Genomic DNA, 22071 nt, shown 5'->3' with positions numbered 1-22071 from the left:
GAGTATTAAACATAGACTATTTACAAAACCCATTACATAAGTGGAGGCTAAACAGCGAGATGAATCTATTAAACCTAATTAATCCATCATTAGCAAATGTTTACTGTAGCAGCACATTATCAAATTATGGACTAATTAGGCTTAATAAATTCGTCTCGTCGTTTAGCCTCCACTTATGTAATGGGTTTTGTAAATAGTCTACGTTTAATACTCCTAATTAGTATCTAAACATTCATGTAACGGGTGCTAAAAATAAGAAACCGGAACCAAACCAGGCCTTAGTTTTTGTTGTGTATAGAAATGAACCGGCAAAGTAGCACCCTAGACCTCAGAGGAAGAGGCATCTTAGGTGAGCCTATAGGATTTGGTTAAGGGGAAAAAATGCAAACAAGTATATAGAGGTAAAGAAAAGCAGATACCATCCCTTTGGATGCGTTTGGCGGAGTTCTCAGAGCTGATTCTTCGCTGAATCCAGCAGGAGCTCTGCTAAATAGTTGTTCAGAGAGAAGTGATTCTCTGCTAATTTTGTGAAGTGATTCTCTAAAATGAACTAAGGGGCTCGGAGCTGAAAAAAGTAGCTTCTCCTAATTCTGTGAAGTGATTTTCCATCCTGATTTTAAGAGTTTATGCTAGAGAATCAAAGAGAAACACTTCCAACCATAGAATCACTTCTCTTATAGAATTAGCTCCTATAAAGAATCAGAATCAAATGGAGCTCTACCAAACAGACCCGTCGTTATCAACGTTGTAGTCACCTTTGCCGTAGCGTTTGCCACCTAATCGCTCCACCAAGGTGAGTAATAAAAAGATACACATATATCAGACAATTTTTGGGTCTTTGATCCGTTTGCCCCCACCAGAGATCCAGTCGGCGGTGACACGTGGGTTGGGCCGTTAGGGCCAGCATTGTAGAGGGTTTTCTCTAGATATGCTTAGCTTCCGTTCGGAGTGCTTTTGTGAGAACTCAGAACAAGGACGATGGCAACTCATTTGTGACGTTGAGCATGCATGTGTTGCCTGCTGCTGGCAGGGTGGCAGTAGGAGGGCTGAGGAGGGCCAAGCCCCCCTAGGCCCCTATACTTTGGTGTACTACATAGCTTTTTCTTTTTTGAGAGGAAACTTATTACTTGTGCTCACCAGTTTTTTTTTAGTGCACCGGGTTGAATTTTATTGAAAAGATAACATGAAATTTACATCAAGCCCCTTGTGAAGGCACTCCTGAAAGTAAAACAAATTACATTGAAGCTCAAGTGAAGAAGAGGTGGCTTGAGCTCACCAGTAGTGCAATGTTGCTCGGGCGCTCCTATCTGTATTCCAGAAGGTGGATAAGCTAACCGTCGCATGGCCCATCGCGGCCCAATACTCTGGGCCAACGGCGGCCTGCTACTTCTTTTACGCGTGGAAACTAGCGCGAGAACCACCGGAGGCAGTAGCTTGCCAGCTTGCTGCTTTTTTTAATCACGAGGAGAACGCGCACAGCAAGTACTAAATATGATGCCCTCATTTTTTTAAACTGTATCTAATACGAAGTACGAACGGACCACTACAACAACATTTTATCCTATTTATTTTAATCTTTGTGATTATAAGTTACTATTTTATACTTTCATGCTTTCAACATTTTGAATAACAAGATTCAACAAGTCTCGAAAACCGTTCAACAATTTAAAAAAAACTACCTCAACATTTATATGAAAAATGTTGGAAAATATCATATTCAAATCTAATTCAACATTTTTATGTAAATGTTGAGGTAATATAGAAAAAGTGTTGAAACAATATAAAAAGTTAAATGTTGAGATAATATAGAAAAAATTGTGAAACAATATAAAAAGTGAAATGTTGAGGTAATATAGAAAAATGTTGAAACAGTTAGTCTAAATGTTGAATATTTATTTTTATAAAAATATGCACATAGGATATCATTTTGTTACATTAATTCTAAATAATCTCATGGTTTCGATGGATTCAAAAAATGATAAGCAGTTTAGGAGATAATAATTTTGAATCTTGAAATAACATTGCCCACCTACCACCCATCTAGCAACCAACAGTCGCCCGCCACATGTGCGTATATGCATTGTCTTGCTGCATGGGTGCATGCTTTGCTGCGCTTGTCTGTGAATCCGATCCGTCCATACTTGCAACACGAACTTCAAACACCGGTAGATGCATAAGCTTTTAACTTCCGGAAGATATATAGGATTTCCAGTGTTGCTCGGGCCATGCTAACTGGCGCGCGCCAAGAGCATTATCAGCCATAGAATCCCCATAGCCCACAAGACTCTCCCAAACTTTCCATTTCGAGAAATTATTAATTCCCATAACTTTCCATTTTTTAAACATTAGAACTTATACACATAACTTCGACGTATAATTTCATACTAATAACTTATGAGATAATTTTGAAGCATAACTTTAATGGCATGCAGAACTTATGCATATAATTTCTATGTACAATTTATAAAGGACACGTTCAAATTCTTATTTTTACAAATTTATAACTTATACAGACGATTTATACATAACTTTTTGCTGCCAACAACTTACGTGATAAATTTTGTAATACAATTTTCATGATACACATAACTTATACGCATAACATTTGTCATAACTTACGAGAATGTTGTTAAACAATTTATGCACATAACTTATACACGAACAATATTTACTTGAATACAAAATGATATGGAAAAATTAATTGAATAGGAAAAAATGAGAAAGAAAAAAAAACACGCTCGCGCGCGCAGCATGGCAATCCACGTGGGGCCGCAGCAACGCCATTGGGAGAATTCAGAAAATAGCACTAGTTTCACATGGTGTTCAAGAAATAGCACTTGATACATGTGAATTCTGAGAATGGCACTGGTTTTAGCAGATGGGTCGCTAAAACACACTACAGCTACCTTTTTCAGTCTTCTATTTGGGTTTGGTCCTTTCTTCACTTACAAATGGACCAATTTGCCCCGTGCAGCGTTTTTAGGCCTCCATTTGTGCCTCTTCCGTCCAGTTTTGATAAAGGAGCCGCAAATTTTTCACAGTGGTCAAAGTGGCTAGCCGCTGCTACTAGTAGCCATGCCGTCCTTTTAGGCTTTGGGCGTTCCGAGAGCGCTCGAGGAAAGAATGAGTTTGAGCATACGGGGAAGGGGAATGAGAGTGCGAGACACAAGGGGCAAGTTGGTCTTTTGATTTTTTCCTGAAACAAAGGGAAACAAATAAAATAGAGGGAAACCAAGGAGGAGTGCTGTTTCGGGAATGGGAATTTTGTACGTAGGACACCCTAAAATGGTGGTTTTGTGTGTGACACACTCTATTAATCGATTTAGTTGGCTGGACAATACCATTTTACATTTTTATCTCCACCACATAAAAGGACCGTTTCGCCCTCCTAGGACCGGGCCCACCCGTCAGCTCTCTCCCTCTCCTCCTTCCCTTTCCTCTCCGCGTCACCACTCCGCCGACGTCGTCCGCATCTCGTGCCCGACCATACCGTGCCGTCGTGGGCCACATCCTGGGCCCAACCCCTCCGCACCGGCGCAAGCCACATCCCGCACCCCACCCCCTCCGTGCGCCCATCAGCCACCGTAGGGCACCTCCCGTGCCCCTCCCCCTCCACCATCGCAGGCCACCTACCGCACCCCAACTCCGCGCTACCACGGGCCACATCCCACGCTGAATCCCCTTCGCGTTGCTGCGGTGGCCACCCTGCAGCTCCCCCGATCTCCTCCCTGCAGCTGGCCAAGCACGCACAGGGAGGTGCACATCACCCACTGCCTCCTCAGCGGCATGCTCCCGGCCTCCATCCCCGCGTGGAGGAGGCAGCGAGGGCGAGCACCGGAGGGTGGTGAATAGCGGCACGCACCCACGGACGACCTCCAACGGTGCGCCGCTCAACAATGTGCCCGAGTTTGGCATGGGAGGGAGAGAGGGGGGAAAGGGAAAGGAAAAGGAGAAGAGGCAGAGGGCTGACAAGTGGACCCGACCTTATGAGGGCAAAATGGTCTTTTTATGTGCTGCAGTGTGGTGGAAACAAAAATGCAAAATCATAGTATCCAGCTGACTAAATTGAAGAATGAAGTGTGTTTCTCACAAAACCACCCTTTTAGAGTGTGCTACACACAAAATTCCCTACGGGAATCCATGAGATGACTGCGGTGTTGTTCTCTGAAATCGTTCTCTGAAACCCCAAGATTCCAGTGCTGTTTCGTGAACAACGTGCCAGACTGGTGCTGTTTCGTGATTTTCCCCTAGCACCATCACATGTGGGTGTGTGGCCCCACCTCCTGCTGCTCGCAGCTCACTACGTCGCCTCACGTGCGAGGGTGGTGGAATCAGGTTTGCGGTGTTGCTCGACTGTCCTTAGGCGTGGGCAGAATTTTCCGAACTCGAACCCTGAACCCAAATTACCCGAATCCAATCCCGAAATACCCGAACCCGATATTCTCGATCACTATTTCGGGTACAAAGTTGAGTACGAAGTTGAGAAACCCGAATTTAATTCAGGAAATTCGGGTATTCAACTCCAGTACCCGAATTTCTGATTTATCCGAACTATGCTAAAAGCCATTGGATTATGCACTAGTAGATTGTAAATGTAGCGAATTTATTAGTTTGATCCATCAATTTACTTGTTTTTTGTGTGTAATTGGTATGTGTTATGTTGAAATGCGTTTTTGTTTCATCTCATGTATTATCAAAGTTGTGGTCATGATATAGTGGCGGTTGGGGAACAAACGTATGCAATTTATTGGGTAATTCGGGAAAATCCGAACCTGATTTTTTCGGGTACCTAGAAATTCAGGTATTCTCCGTGAAGTTCGGGTAGCTATTTTGAAAACCCAAATTTATATTACCCGACCCGAATTTCCTGAATTAACCGAATGCCCACCCTAGCTGTGCTGAAAATGCAAAGACTTATTGGGCCCACTATCTTGTTCATCACTTTGGTAGCCCCACCTCCGCATAAGTTGGGCCTGCGGCCCGATACAGGCTCTAGGCCCATCCGGCAGGGAGAAATAGCGACGGTCCAGAGGCCCAGTCAAAGCCTACTCTCCTCCCTCTCACTAATCTCTCTGCCGGTCTGCCCATCTTCGCTCCCCTACGGCCCTACCTGCTCCGTGTTCCCGCCCCCTCAAAAAAAAAAAAACCCTGCTCCGAGTTCCCTCCTCCCCCAGAGAGAGAGAGAGAGAAACCCTAGCTCGCGGCTCACCGGATGGACCCTCAGCAGCCGGAACCCGTCAGCTACCTCTGCGGAGGTGATCCTTCATCCCTCTCCCTCCTCCATCCTTATCTCCGTCCCGGTCTAGATTTGTCGCCCCGGTTCTCGGCCGGGTCAATTGTTCGTTGCCGGGACAGCTCACCGCGACTGATTTTCGTGCGTGTAGCTTAGCAAGGGGTAGGAAAAGAGAAGGGACGCGATTTGGCTTCTTTGTTTCTCACCTGGAAAATATTTTTTTCGGGTTCTGTAAGATTACACGTGTAGATGTCGTACAAGAGGACCGAAATTGGTCCTGGAATTTTGAACCCGTAGAGATGTATTAGCAGCTTTCTCCAACTAAGGGTGATTCATCAATCCGGAAAATTAGAAGCTTTGGTGGCTGAACACGGATCGAAATTACAAGTTTTAGTGACTCCCAACTTATGCTTACCGATGAATGTCTGGTTTCATCTCCAGTAGTTTCCCCACAGTTTGCTGTTTGCCAGATAGTGAATTATTTAATTCCTCTTTCATTTTCTGAAACAGAGCATCGATTGCTTTTGTTTCAGATTGTGGATCCGAGAACACGCTGAAGCCGGGAGATGTGATCCAGTGCCGCGACTGCGGCTACCGCATCCTCTACAAGAAGCGGACCCACCGAAGTATGTCCACTTTTACTCCTCTCTTGAAATCTCATGTGGCTGTGTCTGAACTCTGAAGTGATTGCTTGTGCTTTCACAAATGTCTGCTTAGATTCTACTCTAGTTGCTGATCGGCACATATATAACGGGACACGTCCTTTACGGCTTCTGATAACATGTTTGCGCTGTTGTTACATTTTTCCTGGGTATATCATAGACGTGTACCATGTGCTTGTGATAATATAGCCGGTAAGCCATCGAAAGTCTCATATATGCCTGACAGCCTGTTTCAGAAGGGGTGGGCATTAAGTTACTTTACCTTTGCAGACCACTTTCAAGTAGTTCAAGCACATTGTCATGGAGTAGTTCTGCGGTTGCCCAGTACCCATCTAACTGTTGCTAGATATTTCCCCCATGTGTCTATATTTTGTACAATGTAGATATAGTATGTTTAACCTGGAATGACTTTTTTCAAAAATTTACTTAAAATGATGAGAAAATGCTTGTTTGTATCATTATTTTTTACTTTTTAAACAGACTCAGCTTGCTACACCACAATTAATTGACCATTTCTTTTTTTAAACCTGCACAAAAGGTGTAGCTGGCTTTGCTGGAGATTATGTGTGTTCAAAAGTGTCTTATGTTACTTTTGGTAGTATCACTGTATGCACTGTCATGGAACTCTTTGAAGGTTGTATAAATTCTCAGGGGAGACATTCCATGGAAATATGAACTTGTTTGTACAATTCCAAGGTTGTCTGTGTCTGAAGTGATTGCTTATGCTTTCACCAATGACCGCTAAGAATCAATTATAGTTGCTGATTGGTACATATATAACGGGACACATCTTATATGGCTTCTGATAAGTGATAACAGGCTTGTGCTGTTGTTATGGTCTTTCCTGAGTATAGCATAAATGTGTACGGTGTACCATGAGCTTGGGTAAATATAGCCAGTGAGCCATGGAAAATCTCATACAGGCCTGACAGCCTGTTATCAAGAAGGGTTGGGCATTAAGTTATTAAACCTTTACAGACCACTTTTAAGTAGTTCAAGCACATTAGCATGGAGTTGTCCTGCGGTTACACACTTACCCATCCTAACTGATGCTGTATATATTTTCCCCCACTGTATCTCTATATTTTATACAACGTAGATATAGCATATTTGACCTGGAATGGCTTCTTTTAGGAAAAAAAAAACTTAAAATAATGAGAAAATACCTTTTTTGTTTCATCATTGTTTCTAATTCTTAAGCAGACCCAGTTGGCCAGTTTGCTAGTCCACAATTAATTGACCATTTTGTTTTTTTAACCTGTCTAAATGGTGTACCTAGCTTTGCTGAAGATTATGTGTGGATAAAAGTGTTTCTTCCATTACTTTTGGTAGTATCGCTATATGCACTGTCTATTTGTTGACTAAACCAAAGCCTAACCATGAAACTCTTCAAAGTTTCTATAAATTTAAATTCTCAGGGTAGACATTCCATGGAAAGATGGAACCTGCAAGTTTAAATTACCTTTTTCGACCATTTTCAGTAATTATTTGGTCTTTGAGGTAAATCTATTCTTATGTTTAGAGCTCTGAGTTTCTTGATGATTAGGGCCCAGGGCCATTGTCATCCAAGATAAAAAGTTACACCCCTTAGGCCTTTAGCCCCCTACTCTCATAGATCTATTTTGGCAAGTGGTGGAAGTCTCTTGATGTGGTTACATTTATTGAATTTGCCATGGAGTAGTTAGTTACCATGCCCTGCTTAAATATATGATTATGTTTTTTTTTCATGAGCTGTCCATCATGGTGCTTGTACATCCAGGAGGTGTTTGACTGGCAATTAGACTGGTTTATATGCTCTTACATATGTACTTTATTTTGGGTAATCAGATTATTAGGGTACATGCTTCCTTCCTAGAGGCTGGTTAACTCTCCCATAAGGTATTGTAGGTTGTGGTTCTTTGATGCTGATGCAAATGAGTTTTTTGGTTCATAAATCGGAACACTTGTTTTTCCGCAATAAAGGTTTTCCCACTGGACATTGTGTTGAAGAGGATTATGTTGTAATGGGAAGATGGATTGCCCTGTCCTTAAAGGAGAAGGGATGGGGTGATTGGAGGGTATGCAAATTGTTGTTTTAATGGTGAGGAGGAAGGTGGTAGGCATTGCAGGTGGTTGAGGTTGACGTGATGGTGTGATTGAGGAGCAGAACTTTAGGTTCTACCATAGGGCTTGAGTGAGGTAGAGTGATGTTTGCTGATGAAGTTGAGGTAGAAAAAGTGGCAATCAGCTTGACATCTTGTTTCCTTCATTGTTTGACAATCTCAGTTCAGGGCATATAGAACCCACCCTTTGTCCCTTTGTGTGTACATCACGGGAACCACTTGGCACTGAAATTTGGTAGCCAAACCAAATCCAAAAATAAGATCTCACAACTTTTAACTGAGTTCAAGCGACATCCATTGTCCTGATTAGTTGCGCCCTTCTTTTGGCCTTCGCTCTAATTTGTAAAGCATGCATGCTACTTGATGCCAATAGTTATTCATATTATTTTTGCAATTTAATCTGGATCCATACTTGTCTTGATCGATATGTTGCTCTCATTTTTTGCAGTTGTTCAATATGAAGCGCGCTGAGGGCAAGGGGACGACATCCTAGGTGGTTGGTTGTGTGCCGCAATCAGTGTAACAGGTCGCCTGGGAGACTGACTCATGGTAGTTCGTATGGTATGGTAACTTGTGTGTAGGCTGTAACCGTGTTCTGGACTTCATCTGGAAGTGTTGGAACACTCTGAAATGGTGATGGATGTCAGAGACCTTATAAGTACTGATTGAAGTAGTATGGTTGCTGGGAACCTAAGATGGTGCCCTTCTATGCCTTGCTTTGCGCTGTTAATCTTCTGTTGCCTAGCGATATTGATTGAGGCGGTATTGTTTGCATGATCTGAAAATGTCTATCCAAGTTTGCAAATGTCGAGTGTTATCCGACAAAATGGTGGGCCCTTTTCTCTGTGTTCCAAGTCGGAGCAACACGCGTCGCCCTTCTGGAGGAAGGGATATCCTGGAACTGGAAGGCCCTCCGTTTGGTAGGAAGTCGCAATCGGTCGCTTTCTACCCATAAAGACTTGAGAAAGAAGTGGCATGTAACTTGTCTATATGCCGCTGCTGCTCTGGTATCATCTTCCGTAGGGTTCCGTCGAGATTCATTGGTAGCAACACGATTCCGGCATAGAGTTCTTCTAGGATACGGGGAGTTGGGTTTGTAAAACCGCTGTAATTTTAGCTAAACTTAGGCAGGATTGCATTCTCACGTTATACCTAATCTCACCGTCTGAAATTTCAAGACTTTCTTGCATAGAAAAAAAAGTCGAACCGCAGATCGAACCAGGAACCAGTCAAGCTACTGGTTCACTGATTTACCGGTTCACTGATTTACAGGTCCAGCCAATGGTTTACTACCGGTCCAGCCAATGGTTCACTGGTTGAACCAGTGGTTCATCATTTATCAATATAATACTTATTTCTCATGATTTATATAAGTAATATGCAAGTTTTATTACCAAAGCATATCACATATGACATGATAGGGATTACATAGAAATAATATAATAATTTATTGTCCAAAGTTCCAAAATCAATGTCCAAACGTCGAAACTGGTTCACTGAAAAACTGGTTCACCAGTTCAATGCTGGTTTCACTGAAAAACTGGTTCACCAGTTCAATACAAAACCAGCCGGTTTGCACTGGTCCAATTGCATCCGATCTTTTGATTGAACCGAACCAATCTAGGTTCACAGTTTTTCCGGTTCAACCGGTGAATCAGTTCGGTTTTTTTCTATTCTTTCTTGAATACTATTACTTTTTAATCTGGTGATAAATACCTCCGTTTGATTGATTGAAAACATAGGACGTGACTTGTTTTCGAAACAGATGAATTTTAACGGAAATTTTAATATTTAACAGACAAAAAAGCATTAAAACTATTAGTATGCAACTAAATCCATACTCCAAAAATACCTTAAGTTGGCATATATTATCCGTGAAAAAAAAAATTCAAAAAGCCCAGTTCTGGAGTCCTGGTCAATACACTAGAAAACTGCCTCCTGCATAGGACCACCATTTTAAAAAACCAAAAAACCAAATCGAAAATTTCAACAAGTGGAATCCAATGCGAGCACAAGCACCCAAGTGGCGAGCGATGGCGACACGGAAGACCCGGAGGTGAACTGCTTCTTCGGGACACGCAAGCAAAAGCAAAGCAATGGCCGGAGGAGGAGGAGAGGGACGGACTTATCCATTCCAATTCCACCCTCCCCTCTCATCTCTCCCCCGTGGGAACGGGGGCGGGCGCACGCTACCGCTTGCGTGCGCGTAGCATTTAACCAGCCGAGCAACTCCCCTATCCCCACTCCTCCCCCACCTCTCCCGGTCCTCGCCCCAATTTCTCCCCCCTCCGCCTCCGACCGATCCCCGTCCAATCCGCTGCCGCCCGGTCCACCCACCCGTCTGTCCGTCCGTCCGTCCGTCCCGGTGAGTACCCGCCGCCGCAGCAGGTCGATTCGATCCGGGGCCCTTCACCTGCGGGTAATTCCTGACCCGATTCGTCTCTCACCCAGGTTTGCTGCTGCCTGCGGTCGCGCGCGGTTGAGGAGGAAGAGGAAGGCGGGCGATGGCCAGGAGCTCGTTCAAGCTGGAGCACCCCCTCGGTGCGTCCTCCCCCGCCCACTCACCCCTCTCGCTCGTCTCTAATCGGTTCGTTGTCCTCGTCGTGGCGCTAGAGTCTCGGCCGCGGCCGTGGTATCGATCGATCGGATCGATCCGTTGAGTTTAAGCGGAGCTTCGTGGTCGCGGGGGGGGGGGGGGGGGGGGGGGGGGGGGGCGGGGGTGGTTGGTCTGTGCGACGGGGTCGCGGTTGCGCGGTGCTACTGTGGGAAATGGCTCCCTTTTGTTGGTTCCGTGGACCCCGAGTATGGGCTGGTTGTGTGCCTCGTATGGATCGGTTGGTTAGAATCCGCAGCTTCGCCGTTGTGATCCCCTACTAGTCTGTAGGCGGCTAGAGTAGTGGAAGATGATGGTGCTTGTGGTTCCTAGTAAAATTGCTAGCCAAATAGTTGGCCACAGTTTGCCGTTCGCTTGAATTAAATCTGAGGCTTCTAGCAACTTGGACTGACATTTTGGCCGCAGCAGAATTGATCACAGCTCCAGTAACTAGTGAATTGCCTTTCTGTGCAATTGGTCGTCTTCATGTTAAAAACTTTCTGGATGTGTTCCTGAGTTCTTAGTCTCCAGTTTTTATTGCTCTGCAATTCTTTCAGGTTTAGGTTGTATCTCTGTTTATATGCCTGTCCTATACCTGTGTTTTTTTAGTATTGCCCTATACCTGTATTAAAAATTGTTGCAGTTAGTTAGATAGCATTGCTGCACCATTAACTTCTACGGGGCATCGCCAGATGCTGTAGGGTGTGCTTGTTGCACATTATGCTTTACCATTGTCTGTTTCTTATTTACTGTGTGCCTGTCATTGTGTGGACTCTTCAGTATTTTCTTTTTTTTTTCTCTATAAAGAACTGTATCCTTTTGATTTAGAATAACTAAATTCTCATTGTACATTTGCCATTTGTCACAGAGAGGAGGCAGGCTGAGGCCAACCGCATCAGGGAGAAGTACCCTGATAGAATCCCTGTAAGCATCTGTTCTTATTCATGTATTCTGCTGCTTTTTCATGATCAACTTGTTCTTAGTCAAGCTGGCTTTCTTGTGATACAGGTCATTGTTGAGAAGGCCGAGAGAAGCGACATCCCAGACATTGACAAGAAAAAGTCAGTCAGCTCTTATCCATTTTTGAATAATTCCATTGCTTTTCTAATTGTCCGGATAGTTTTCCTGGTATTAGAGTTCTCGTTTTCCTGTGCTTCTGAAAGTATAGCAATTTTCGTGATTGATTTTGTCAAACTCTTGATAGTGCAAAACTGTTGGTTGCCTTTGCCGTGGGTATTACTCCTGTGCCAACCATGCCTTAAAGTTGTTTATCTCTAATAAGTTCCACAGACTAAACGTCTGAATCAAGTATTTGTTTCTTATGCATGTTGTCATCAATAAATTGATTGCTTACTCCATTAGCATATTCTTTGCTTGTATCACCTTGCAACATTAATTAATTCAGAATAAAGCCTAGTTTATCAGTACAAGCAAAGACCAACTGTAATGTACTTTTCTTGTATCATCAAGGTGTATGGTTCCTGATACCCGACTGCATACAGGTACCTTGTTCCTGCTGACCTCACAGTTGGACAGTTTGTCTATGTTGTACGGAAGCGGATCAAGCTCAGCGCTGAGAAGGCGATCTTCATCTTTGTAAAGAACACCCTCCCACCAACAGGTACACGCCAATGTTTCCTTTGCGCACGCACCATCATCGTTAGAAAACAACTGTGCCCTGTCCCTAAACATAATTGTCACTTTGGTCTTCCAGCCGCTCTGATGTCTGCCATCTACGAGGAGAACAAGGACGCGGACGGCTTCCTCTACATGACCTACAGCGGCGAGAACACCTTCGGGCTGTTCTAAGCACCTGGAATTGCCTCATCGTGACTGCCTCCTGTAAATAGGCATATCTCAAGAACCTGTCCGTGTACATAATCTGGTCCGCCTTTGTCGCATGCAGCTCGTAAGCTGCGTTCCACTGAACTGTTGAAAAGTACTTTGAAGCGTAAAATGCTCAGCACATTTATGTAGCCCTTTGGTTACACTGGTGCCTCCTATGCTTCAGAAACTCTTATTATCAAGTGTTTCTCCCTGATGTTAGTTGCTGCTCTCTCGAAGTATACCACATGCGTATCTGGTTATTCCACCGTTTTTATCAGCCTGTTGCTGTTGCGTCTGTTCGTAGGCTGACTGGCCACGCTGCCGACGAGACCACCGGCGTGTGCCGACTACACTGACGGCTGGCGAAGAGCACCGGCACGCCGACAACCTAATGCTGCCGGCGGCGGCGGCCGTGGAACTGCACCGCAGGTCGGCGGACCTGGGCTCTTCAGGCAGGGTGAATCCCCTCTGCAGTAGACAGCAAGCAGGGTGCTGTGGCATGCATGGTGCATCGAATGAGGGCAAGAATGGGAATGCCAAATCCTACGCACCGCCGGCAACAGTATACACGCTGAAAGAAACCAAATCATATGCATTGCCCATCGAATGAGGGCAAGACTGTTCTTTGTTGCATTGAAGCCATAAATGTCGCTTGACGGTTCTATCCTCTCTATGGTTACGTACGTTTCCATCACTTGGTAGCAATGCACTGGCCACCTTAGTAACACACCATCCGATCAACCGTGGCCATTCTATTTCTCGTAGTTGCCGCTCTGCCACGCATGTTACAGGCTCAGATGGTGCCGTAATTAAGGTGGCAAATGGCGAGTTATCGCAACAGATTCAGGTGTTAGCAGCAGAGGATTTGGATGCCGATGAACCACCACCACGGAGATTTCATTCGGAGAAGCGGCAAACATCCCACACGGTGTGGCGCAGCAGCGGCTGCAGACGTGCCCGCATCCACACCTCAAAGCCTACCCTTAGAGGTAGTAATGGATCATCGTCTCATATTTTCTTCACAATCCAACTGAACCGTATCTATCTTTCTTAAAATTGCACAGTATTTAAGTTAATCTTTAAAATTAAATTTGATAGACTAAATTAGGCCTGGTTTGGTTACTCTTGCTTATTTTTAGCACCCATCACATCGAATGTTTAGATACTAATTAAGAGTATTAAACGTAGACTATTTACAAAACCCATTACATAAGTGGAGGCTAAACGGCGAGACGAATCTATTAAGCTTAATTACTCCATGATTTGACAATGTGTTGCTACAGTAAACATTTGCTAATGATGGATTAATTAGGATTAATAGATTCGTCTTGCCATTTAACCTCCACTTATGTAATGGGTTTTGTAAATAGTCTACGTTTAATATTTCTTTAGTATCTAAATATTCGATATGATATGTGCTAAAAATAAGCAAAGGTAACCAAACGCACCCTTGGAGTCGTGCAACACGAACTGTTGCACGACCACCGCGGACCCTCCTCGATGGATTCCTCCTGTACTCACTGTAGTGCATGCATCTCTCTCTCGGCATCTCGTGCGCTCTCTCCCCCTCTCTCCTTCCTCCTCGAATTGAATGTTGCCAATAAATACCGCACCCTCCCCGTCATACGGTCGCTGCCTGCCTCAATCAATGCGCCCATCGCCGCTTGCTTCTTCTTCTTCTTCCTCCTGACGCCGGCGTCAGAGAAAGCTCATGCTTCGCTCCCTCGTCCCTGCTGCTCGATGCGTCCTCCTTCCATTCTACGCCATGCAGAGGAGTGCCAGCTGCTCCATTGATTGATGGATGCCATGCCCAGCGCGATCGAGAGGTGGGCGCGCGGCGACGGGGTATTGGCGCGGTTCAATTCGAGAGCCTGCGCCCCTCCGGAGGCAGGGGGGCTCTGCTCTCTGATTGAGCCGTGCCAATATCACGTCGCCTTCGATTGATTGTTTGCAGGTGTGTGGATGGACTGATTGATTGATTCCTCGTGTCGTTGCATTTTGCTTTTTGTACGTTGATTATTGGTAGATTTATGACTAACACTCACTGCTAGCTCTTCAATTTTTGCATCATATATATCTTCAATTGTTGATGTAGTTTCACAACTGCACCGCTGCCCACAATTCACCAGTTTTGGGCTGCTACTTTCCAACTTTGTTTTACCCTTTTCTAATTCTCTGTTACAATGTAGGATCAACAAGAAAACACATGATACACGTTTTCTTTAATAGTACACTTCATTATATTTTAATCTGAATATATATATGATGGTTCACAAACGTAGCTGTCAATAATAGCTATTTGTACTAAATATAAGTAGATGAATGCTACCTAGTCACTTATCTAAGTTGTAACTCGAGCATTCTAATGGTAAAATAGCTGTGCCACTTGCCTAGTTCATCCAATTATGAAGGTTGCTTGCAAGATGTGCAATGGAGTCCCTGCCGGCACCCTTGGTATCGGCGGACTAGTTCCTCGACGTCGCGAGAGTTGTAGGCTAATAGAACCTTGATCTGAAAGTTTTACCCACGATTGTTCGCGAGGACATAAGGTTGCCGCAAATGCCTTTGTGGATCTCCTCTAGTATGTTCTTGCCGTCTTGCTGTAAGACGCACTTCATGAGTACTCCTGATGATGCGCCTCTTCTGTAAAACTTATCTCCGACTAGAACATAGTTCTTGCTGCGTCGTAAGGTTTGCTCTGTTTCTGTCGTGTTTGATGGAAACTTGTGCTCTTTGATGTAGTTGATGAAAGGACTCTCCAGTCTACATCGATCATCATGACCTCCCGGTGTGGTAGGACCTCAATCAGTGGTTGTTGACAGTGCCAGCTTTGTTATGGATAGCTTGTGTAGCTCATGGACGAAAACCCCAGCTAGATCTTGAGCACGAGTAGATCCAAGCTTGGATAGGACGTCTGCGGTAACGTTGTTGTCGCGAACTACATAGTGGAACTCCAAACCAGAGAATTTGTTCTCTAGCCTGCGTACTTTTAGGCAATACACATCCATGTTTTCCTTATGACGGTTCCACTCATCATTGACTTGATTGATCACCACCAATGAGTCACCGTAGATCAGCAATCATTTTATTCCTAGCGAGACTGCCAGGAAGCGCCTCGTATTCAACTTTGTTGTTGGACACTTCCTAGAAAATTTGTAGGATGTACTTGAGTTATTCGCCCACAGGAGATATCAAGAGTACGCCTGCACCGACGCCCTCGAGCTTGAGTGATCCATCAAAATACATGACCTAGTGCTCTGGATACTCTGATGGCGTTGGTAGTTGATTCTCCCACCACTCTGCCATGAAATCGACTAGGGCCTGGGCTTTGATTGCAGTTTCTTGATTTTGAATTCCACTTAGATATTCTTTCTATTGTATCTCGATTGTGGAGAATTTCTCCTAGGGGAAGTCGGTGACAACGAAGATCTTGTGCTCCTGGAAATAATGTCGTAACTTGCACGAGGTAAGCGGTATCATGTACAGTAGCTTCTGGACCGATGGATATCTAGTCTTGGAATCTAACAGTACCTCACTTACGAAGTAGACAGGCCTCTATACGTTGAATACATGGCTTGGTTCCGTTCTTTCAACCACAATCGACATGTTGACAACGTGAGTAGTTGCAACGAGGTAGAACAACAATTCTTCATTAGGGTTTGGTGCCGTGAGGACCGGTGGCTTTGATAGGATGGGATTGGCGAGCCACTCTGGATGATAGACTTCTTTTATGAAGCCCGCCACGAGTAGTTTGACCAGCTCTTTCTTGATGGCTTCCCTTCTGTCTTGGGTGAATCGTCGTAGGCGTTGCCTTTTTATGTAGCTTTTGGATTCACTTTGAGTGAGTGCTCGATCAACTCCCTAGGCACCCCTGGCATGTTCGCTGGTTTTCACGCAAAGATATCTCGGTTGGCCCGAAGGAAATTGACGAGTGCGCTTTCCTATTTAGGATTCAGCCCTGTGCCGATCAGGGCTGTTTTGGAGCTATCACCAGTCTCAAGGTTAATGGATTTGATGTCTACTTCACTTGACAGCTTGACCTTGGTTGCCCCCGACTTCTTTTTTAGAATTTTGAGTTTTGATGGTTCCCCGGGATGATCCCATAGGATGGAGAGTTCGTTGGGGTGAGCATATCGGTGACGTCGAGACCCATTTTCTTCAGTGTCTTGGCGAACAGGACGTTGAGACCGCTATCACCATCGATGAGTACTTTAGTAAGTCTGGAGCCAGTGACAACCAGATCCATGATGAGGGGATACGGTCCTGGGTCTGAGAAACTAGTCCATTGGTTCTTCCTGGAGAAGGCAATTTGCACCTCGGATCATTTGAGAAACGTTGGCGTCGCAGGTTGAATGGACATTATCTCTCGAAGAGTAAGCTTCTGGAACCGCTTAGTAGCAGTACCTAGGGTTCCGTCGAAGATGACGTTGACGGTGTTGGATGGGATCTGGAACTTGCCATTGTCACCATCGTCTTCGTCTTCCCTTGGCCTTACCCTTATCTTTGGTGCCAGATGGCTCTAGTAGATCCTTCATAACTCTTCGTAGACTAAAACAATCTATCGTAGAGTACTTGTGGTATGGGTGCTATGGGCACTGTTTCTTCAGGAGCTCGTTGAACGAGGATCTATTTTGATTGTTGCCACCACCTTTCTTGGACGACTGCGAAATTGCCGCGATAGTATTGTCTGGCTTTCGTTTGCGGTTGTGACTTCCCGAGTATTTATTTCGGTTGTCATTGTCGGGACGATCGTTGCGGTTCTTGTCGTTGCGTTGGCTATTATTTTAATTGTTGTTGTTCTGGCCCTTGTTGCAATTGGACTCGAACCTTTTGATCTTCTTATCTTCTTCATCTGCCCACGTCTGTACCATGATCTTGAGAGATTTGACATCAGCGGGGCATCTTCTGCCGAAGTCCCAGAATATCCGGCGGTCGTGAAGATCATTCTGGAGCAGTCTATAACACCGCGCTTCGTGATATCCACGATTGTGGCCTTCTTGTCGAAAAAGCGACGTAAGTAGCTCCGCAGGGTCTTGCCTTCTTGTTGTTTAACTTGAGACAAGTCGATCCTGTTGCTAGGATACTACATTGCCCCTGCGTAGTTGTTGGTGAACTCTACATTGGGGTCCTTCCACGAGTCGATGGAGTTATTATCCAACCATTCGAGCCATGTGAGTGGCGTCGCCTCCATGTAGATGGGGAAGTAGATGACTTTGTTGTCGTCGTTTCCTCCAGCAGCCTGCACTGACAGTGAGTTGCACCGGAGCCATTGGACTGGGTCCTGTTTGTCATCGTACTTGGTGATACCCGGGGGTTTGAACTTTTCAGGTAGAGTTGTCCTCCTCACATGTCTTGAGAAGGTGGGGGGAACCCGTCAGTATCATCTCCTGGGTGTTCGACTTCTTGCTTGAGCTCGCAGCGTCGTCCGTCGATGATGGTATGGGCATCGCGGCTAGCGTTGAACTTGTTGTAGAGGTCTTCTATTGGGCATTCAACCTCTAGGTTAGCCCTACAGTGGCCACAGCCTTCTAAGGGTCCTGCCCGACTACTTTCAGCTCCAGCTTAGCTTGGTTTGGCGCCTCCGAGTTAACTTGGTCTGGACGGAGGGTCTCTATGGCTGCTGCCATGTTGACTTCGCTGGGATGGGCAATGTTAGACTGACTGTATCGGATTCTGCTGATTAAGTTGTGCCAATTCTCTTGTGTACTTGTTCTAAGGCATCGCGTGGGTGATGAAATCAATAGACGCGACGATAGCCAGGGGAGTACGATGGTGATATGTTTGAACTGTTTTAAAGGTGTTATCCAAGTTATGAATTGGTAAGTCCGTTGCAAGGCGGCGATGCTCTGCTCTTATGGTGTTTTTTGCTCGTCGTCGAGTTTTTTGAGCCTCGGTTTCTTCTTCGACAACGTTGGTGGTGAGTTCATCCTGTGAGATGTCATCCGGGTGACGCTCATGTCGCGAGTTTCTGTTCCATTACTCTTCTTCTTCGTCCTCTTGTCCAGTAATGACGGCAAAGAGTTCTCACTCTGGAGAGTGGCTTCCTGAGCTTGAAGTGATGACCTCCGTGGTATTGCCTTCCTCGTAGATGGGCGATAGAAGAGCTCCCTCCTGGTATAGGAGAATGTCGTGTAGGCGATGAGGTGTGAATCATCGTCTTTGGCAAGAGCGGGTGGCTTCATGTTGGGCCAGTAGACGAATTTGCCTTGGGGAGTTGATTTAATTACCAGGTCCTACTGTGGACCTGATAAAGGAGTCTCCTCGTCCAGATCCGAGTAGTAGTCAAGGTCCTTGATCGTACCCGTATCGAATTGTGATCTAGACAGGGCAGCCTAATAAATAGTAGTCGTGCTGTGGAGTTCGAACGGGAATCGACTCAGGTGGTAGTCCGACTCGTACGATGGCTTATGTGCCAGCTCGTGAAAGTAGATCTGACTAACGGCAGAAATCGAGTTGAACTTAGACTCGTTCCCCAAGCCTCTGACTAGGTCAAAAATTGAAAATTCGCCGAAACTCTCGACAAGGTTCTCCAGAGCTTGGCGCTGGAGCTTCATGGTTTGCTGCTTCTTCTCCGGAGTCGACATGATTTGGCGGTGAAAATTTTCAACGCCGTCTGCAATGCAAACCCAGAAGCCAAAGACGAACGTCGTGCCTGCTTCGAACGCGACGATTGGGTTAATGATGACTTGAGTCATCGAGTTTGCTAGTGGATTCTTGGCGAGATCCCCTACCTGGCGTGTTAGCTGTCGGTGTTTAAACCCGGCAACCAACCGAGGGGAGTGCCCGAGGTAGTGTTTTGATTAGTGGGGCTCGTCGAGATTAGGAACTCGAAGGTAAATGCGGATACACGATTTAGACAGGTTCGAGCCGCTAAAGTTGCGTAATACCCTACGTCATGTATGTTGGTTGGATTGAATTGCTTTGGAGGGCCCCTATCTCACCTTATATTGCCGGGGGCAGGTTACAAGTCGGTTGGTTATCAGAATACTAGACGGATACAACTAGAGAAGTTCTACTCTTATTACAACGAGTACTTTCCTAATCCTCGACTAGTTCCTGTCTTTCTATGTAGACTACGCCGTCCTGCGCTATGGTCTCCATATCAGATGCGTCTCGGTATCCAATCCTATATTTAAAACTATCCAAATTTTCTGATAGGTCCATATATGTATGAACGACAGTCCCACATATATGAACGACAGTCCCAAGGAGAGTCAAGAGAATGCATGCCTCAAAGGAATCAAGTCATCAACCTTCTCCCCGCTACAGAAGATAGCTCGTGATGAACCACTCTATACATGCAGCGCACCAGATCAAATCAGGGGACTTTTTTGTACGAACAAATGAATGGCCACGATGCAATGTCTGGAAACTGGCAAAGAAAAAAAAACTGATTATATGCGTTCGTGCGGGGGCGATTGCAGAGCCTCTTGTGTGTGTGCAATTGGAGCTACTCACAGAGAGAGCATCCAAAAGGACAAATTGTGATAAGCCTTCGTGGATGTCCCTCCTTTTCCCTGATCTCCATCCCTATTTCATTGTAATAATGATCAATGCAAAGTCCTGATCCATGATTGCTACGCCTCCGCGCCGAGTCATCTTGCAGTAATTTTTTTTTATAACTATCTTGAAGTAAAATTGTAGATGCTGTTTATTTGCACATTGTGCATGTGCCTGTGTCGTTTATTTTTATTGGACAATTGGAATGAACTATTCTTCTTTCCTGACCCTGATTTCTGAAAAAATGTAGCACTATGCAAGATCCAGCTACATTCTTTCTTTCTTTTCTTTTTTTTCTTTTTTCGCAATGGTGCCCAATGCAATCCTTGGTTAATGAAGCACTTACATCACTCAAATGTCTCGGTACAATTTTTACTGCACCCTCCCTGTGTGAATATTTCCTTTTGGGGCACCATGGGAGATGCCGTGGTCAAGAGTATCTGTCAGAAAAGTACAGGCCCACTGGCCCTTGGTGACCATGGAATGATGCAGAATCTTGCAGGAAAAACTGCAGCCAAACAAAAGCAAACAACAGCTTAACAGTTAACAACATGATTAAAAGCGCTTGCACAGCAGTAACACCTCTCTTGTTTCCATTCCAGCCTTTCAGAGATCACTCACTTGGAGGGCTATCAACATTACCGACAACGCTATCGTGCAACTGTTCCTTCTGAAGAACCCACAGTGGGCATCCATAACATGAGAGGTCATGTGCAAAGGAGCCCTTCGGCAATTCTGCATCAGGTATGAGAAACCACACAGCCTGAAGAGAGAATCAAGCTGCTTGTGAAATTCCTCTGTATCAGTTCAATCAGGCCTGAATGATAAGACTTCTTATGGTCGTCAGGCATCCGACAACGCGTTCTGAGGGTCGGGGATCGAGCTGTTGGCTCCGACGACGAACAGCAACGCGCCAACTGGGACGGCAGCATCAGCATCCAACTTTGTGCATGAACTGGACAAGGTGCCAGATACTGGCTGATAGGGATGCTGAGGCGTTGTCGTCAATCGTCACCTCGGCTTTTGCCAGGGAATCAACGTGATCCAACAGAACCTGCGGTGTGAGGGGCAAGCGTGAGCTGGGCTGCATCAGGTTAGTCTGAAAATTTGCCGTGTGCAGCTGCTTTTACAGAAAGTGCTCTCCAATCTTCATGCAAAAGTAAATCCTGCCAGCAGTTATGGTAACTAGTAGCTTTATGTTCCTATGCCTTCAAATTCAGACATTCAGTGTTAAACTTTTAACATGATTATTACCTATATCAAATCACTTTTTTTCCAAAAGCATAATTCTAGTGAAGGAGTTACTTAACCTTTTGCTGATGACATACTTGTCTGTCCCATTAACCACCAGTGAGAAGTGTTTGGAAACAGCAACGCTCATCAAAGGTCAGGTGATATTTTGGAGCATATTTACTGTATGTTACACCAGAAGAGCTTGCATGATTGCATCCATGTGTAAATAAAGAGGCGTTTTTTTTAAGGGTTACAGCATGTCACATGTCAGCAGTAGTGAAAGTGAAACCATGTTAAGCTCCTGGTCTTGGCCATGCAACTCAGATCCAGCTGTTAAGCCAAGGAATGCATTTTCAGTACTGGCTTTCAGGGACATATCATTTATGTCATAAGATTTGTGTCTATTAATTAATTATAACATATTGAGAGGAGATTTCAACAGATCAGATAATTTAACAATAATCCACGAACACATACGGTGGCAAATTGAAAACAGAATGGAGGTTTGATCAACCATAAGAATCACCAAAGGATACACCATCGAAAGCTATGTAGGTTTGGGCTTAGTTTCCTTTATCCTGTAAGCATGTTTGAACGTCTGGCTTACTGATGCCGTTGCCGGCTGTATTTTTTTCCCCCACAACTATTTGGGAACAGCACCCTACCCCCATGTCCACTATATCCTAGGTAACAAATTCATCAACTGACTCGTTGGTTTGGTTTTTTTTTCTGCATCACCCATAAATCAATGAAAATTGTTTAGGGCAGCTTTCAACAGAAAAGCAGCCAAATGACACACTTGCTACCCATCTGAAGATGTCGCATATTGTTTGGTTGAAAGAAATGGTGTTGAATAGCCACACCATCTTCTATAACCTAACGGATTTGTCAGGCAATTTCCAGGAATCTCAATTTGGCTAG

At 44.9% G+C, this 22071-nt stretch overlaps 2 protein-coding genes and 1 long non-coding RNA gene across 3 annotated transcripts; all 3 read left to right on the top strand.

Moving 5' to 3' along the window:
• The first annotated feature begins 5093 nt into the window (after nucleotides 1–5093).
• On the top strand, nucleotides 5094–8706 carry LOC140223140 (DNA-directed RNA polymerases II, IV and V subunit 12-like). Its single transcript, XM_072294646.1, has 3 exons — nucleotides 5094–5255; nucleotides 5767–5859; nucleotides 8446–8706. The coding sequence occupies exons 1-3, from the start codon at nucleotides 5213–5215 to the stop codon at nucleotides 8466–8468; spliced, it is 159 nt and encodes a 52-aa protein (XP_072150747.1). The 5' UTR covers nucleotides 5094–5212; the 3' UTR covers nucleotides 8469–8706.
• A 1464-nt stretch (nucleotides 8707–10170) lies between these two features.
• On the top strand, nucleotides 10171–12636 carry LOC117861346 (autophagy-related protein 8C). The gene is made up of 6 exons (XM_034744883.2): nucleotides 10171–10362; nucleotides 10449–10538; nucleotides 11459–11514; nucleotides 11599–11651; nucleotides 12093–12211; nucleotides 12305–12636. Exons 2-6 carry the CDS (start codon nucleotides 10502–10504, stop codon nucleotides 12397–12399), a joined length of 360 nt encoding a protein of 119 aa, XP_034600774.1. The 5' UTR covers nucleotides 10171–10362; nucleotides 10449–10501; the 3' UTR covers nucleotides 12400–12636.
• A 1047-nt stretch (nucleotides 12637–13683) lies between these two features.
• Nucleotides 13684–21525, top strand: LOC117860593 (uncharacterized). Its single transcript, XR_004641520.2, has 2 exons — nucleotides 13684–20661; nucleotides 20765–21525. It is a non-coding gene; the product is annotated as an uncharacterized lncRNA (long non-coding RNA).
• The last annotated feature ends 546 nt before the right edge of the window (nucleotides 21526–22071 follow it).

Source organism: Setaria viridis, chromosome 6, assembly GCF_005286985.2.
Source record: "Setaria viridis chromosome 6, Setaria_viridis_v4.0, whole genome shotgun sequence".
Taxonomy (NCBI): domain Eukaryota; kingdom Viridiplantae; phylum Streptophyta; class Magnoliopsida; order Poales; family Poaceae; genus Setaria; species Setaria viridis.
The sequence above is the reverse complement of the archived record's forward strand: the minus strand, read 5'-3'. Positions and strand labels throughout refer to the sequence as shown.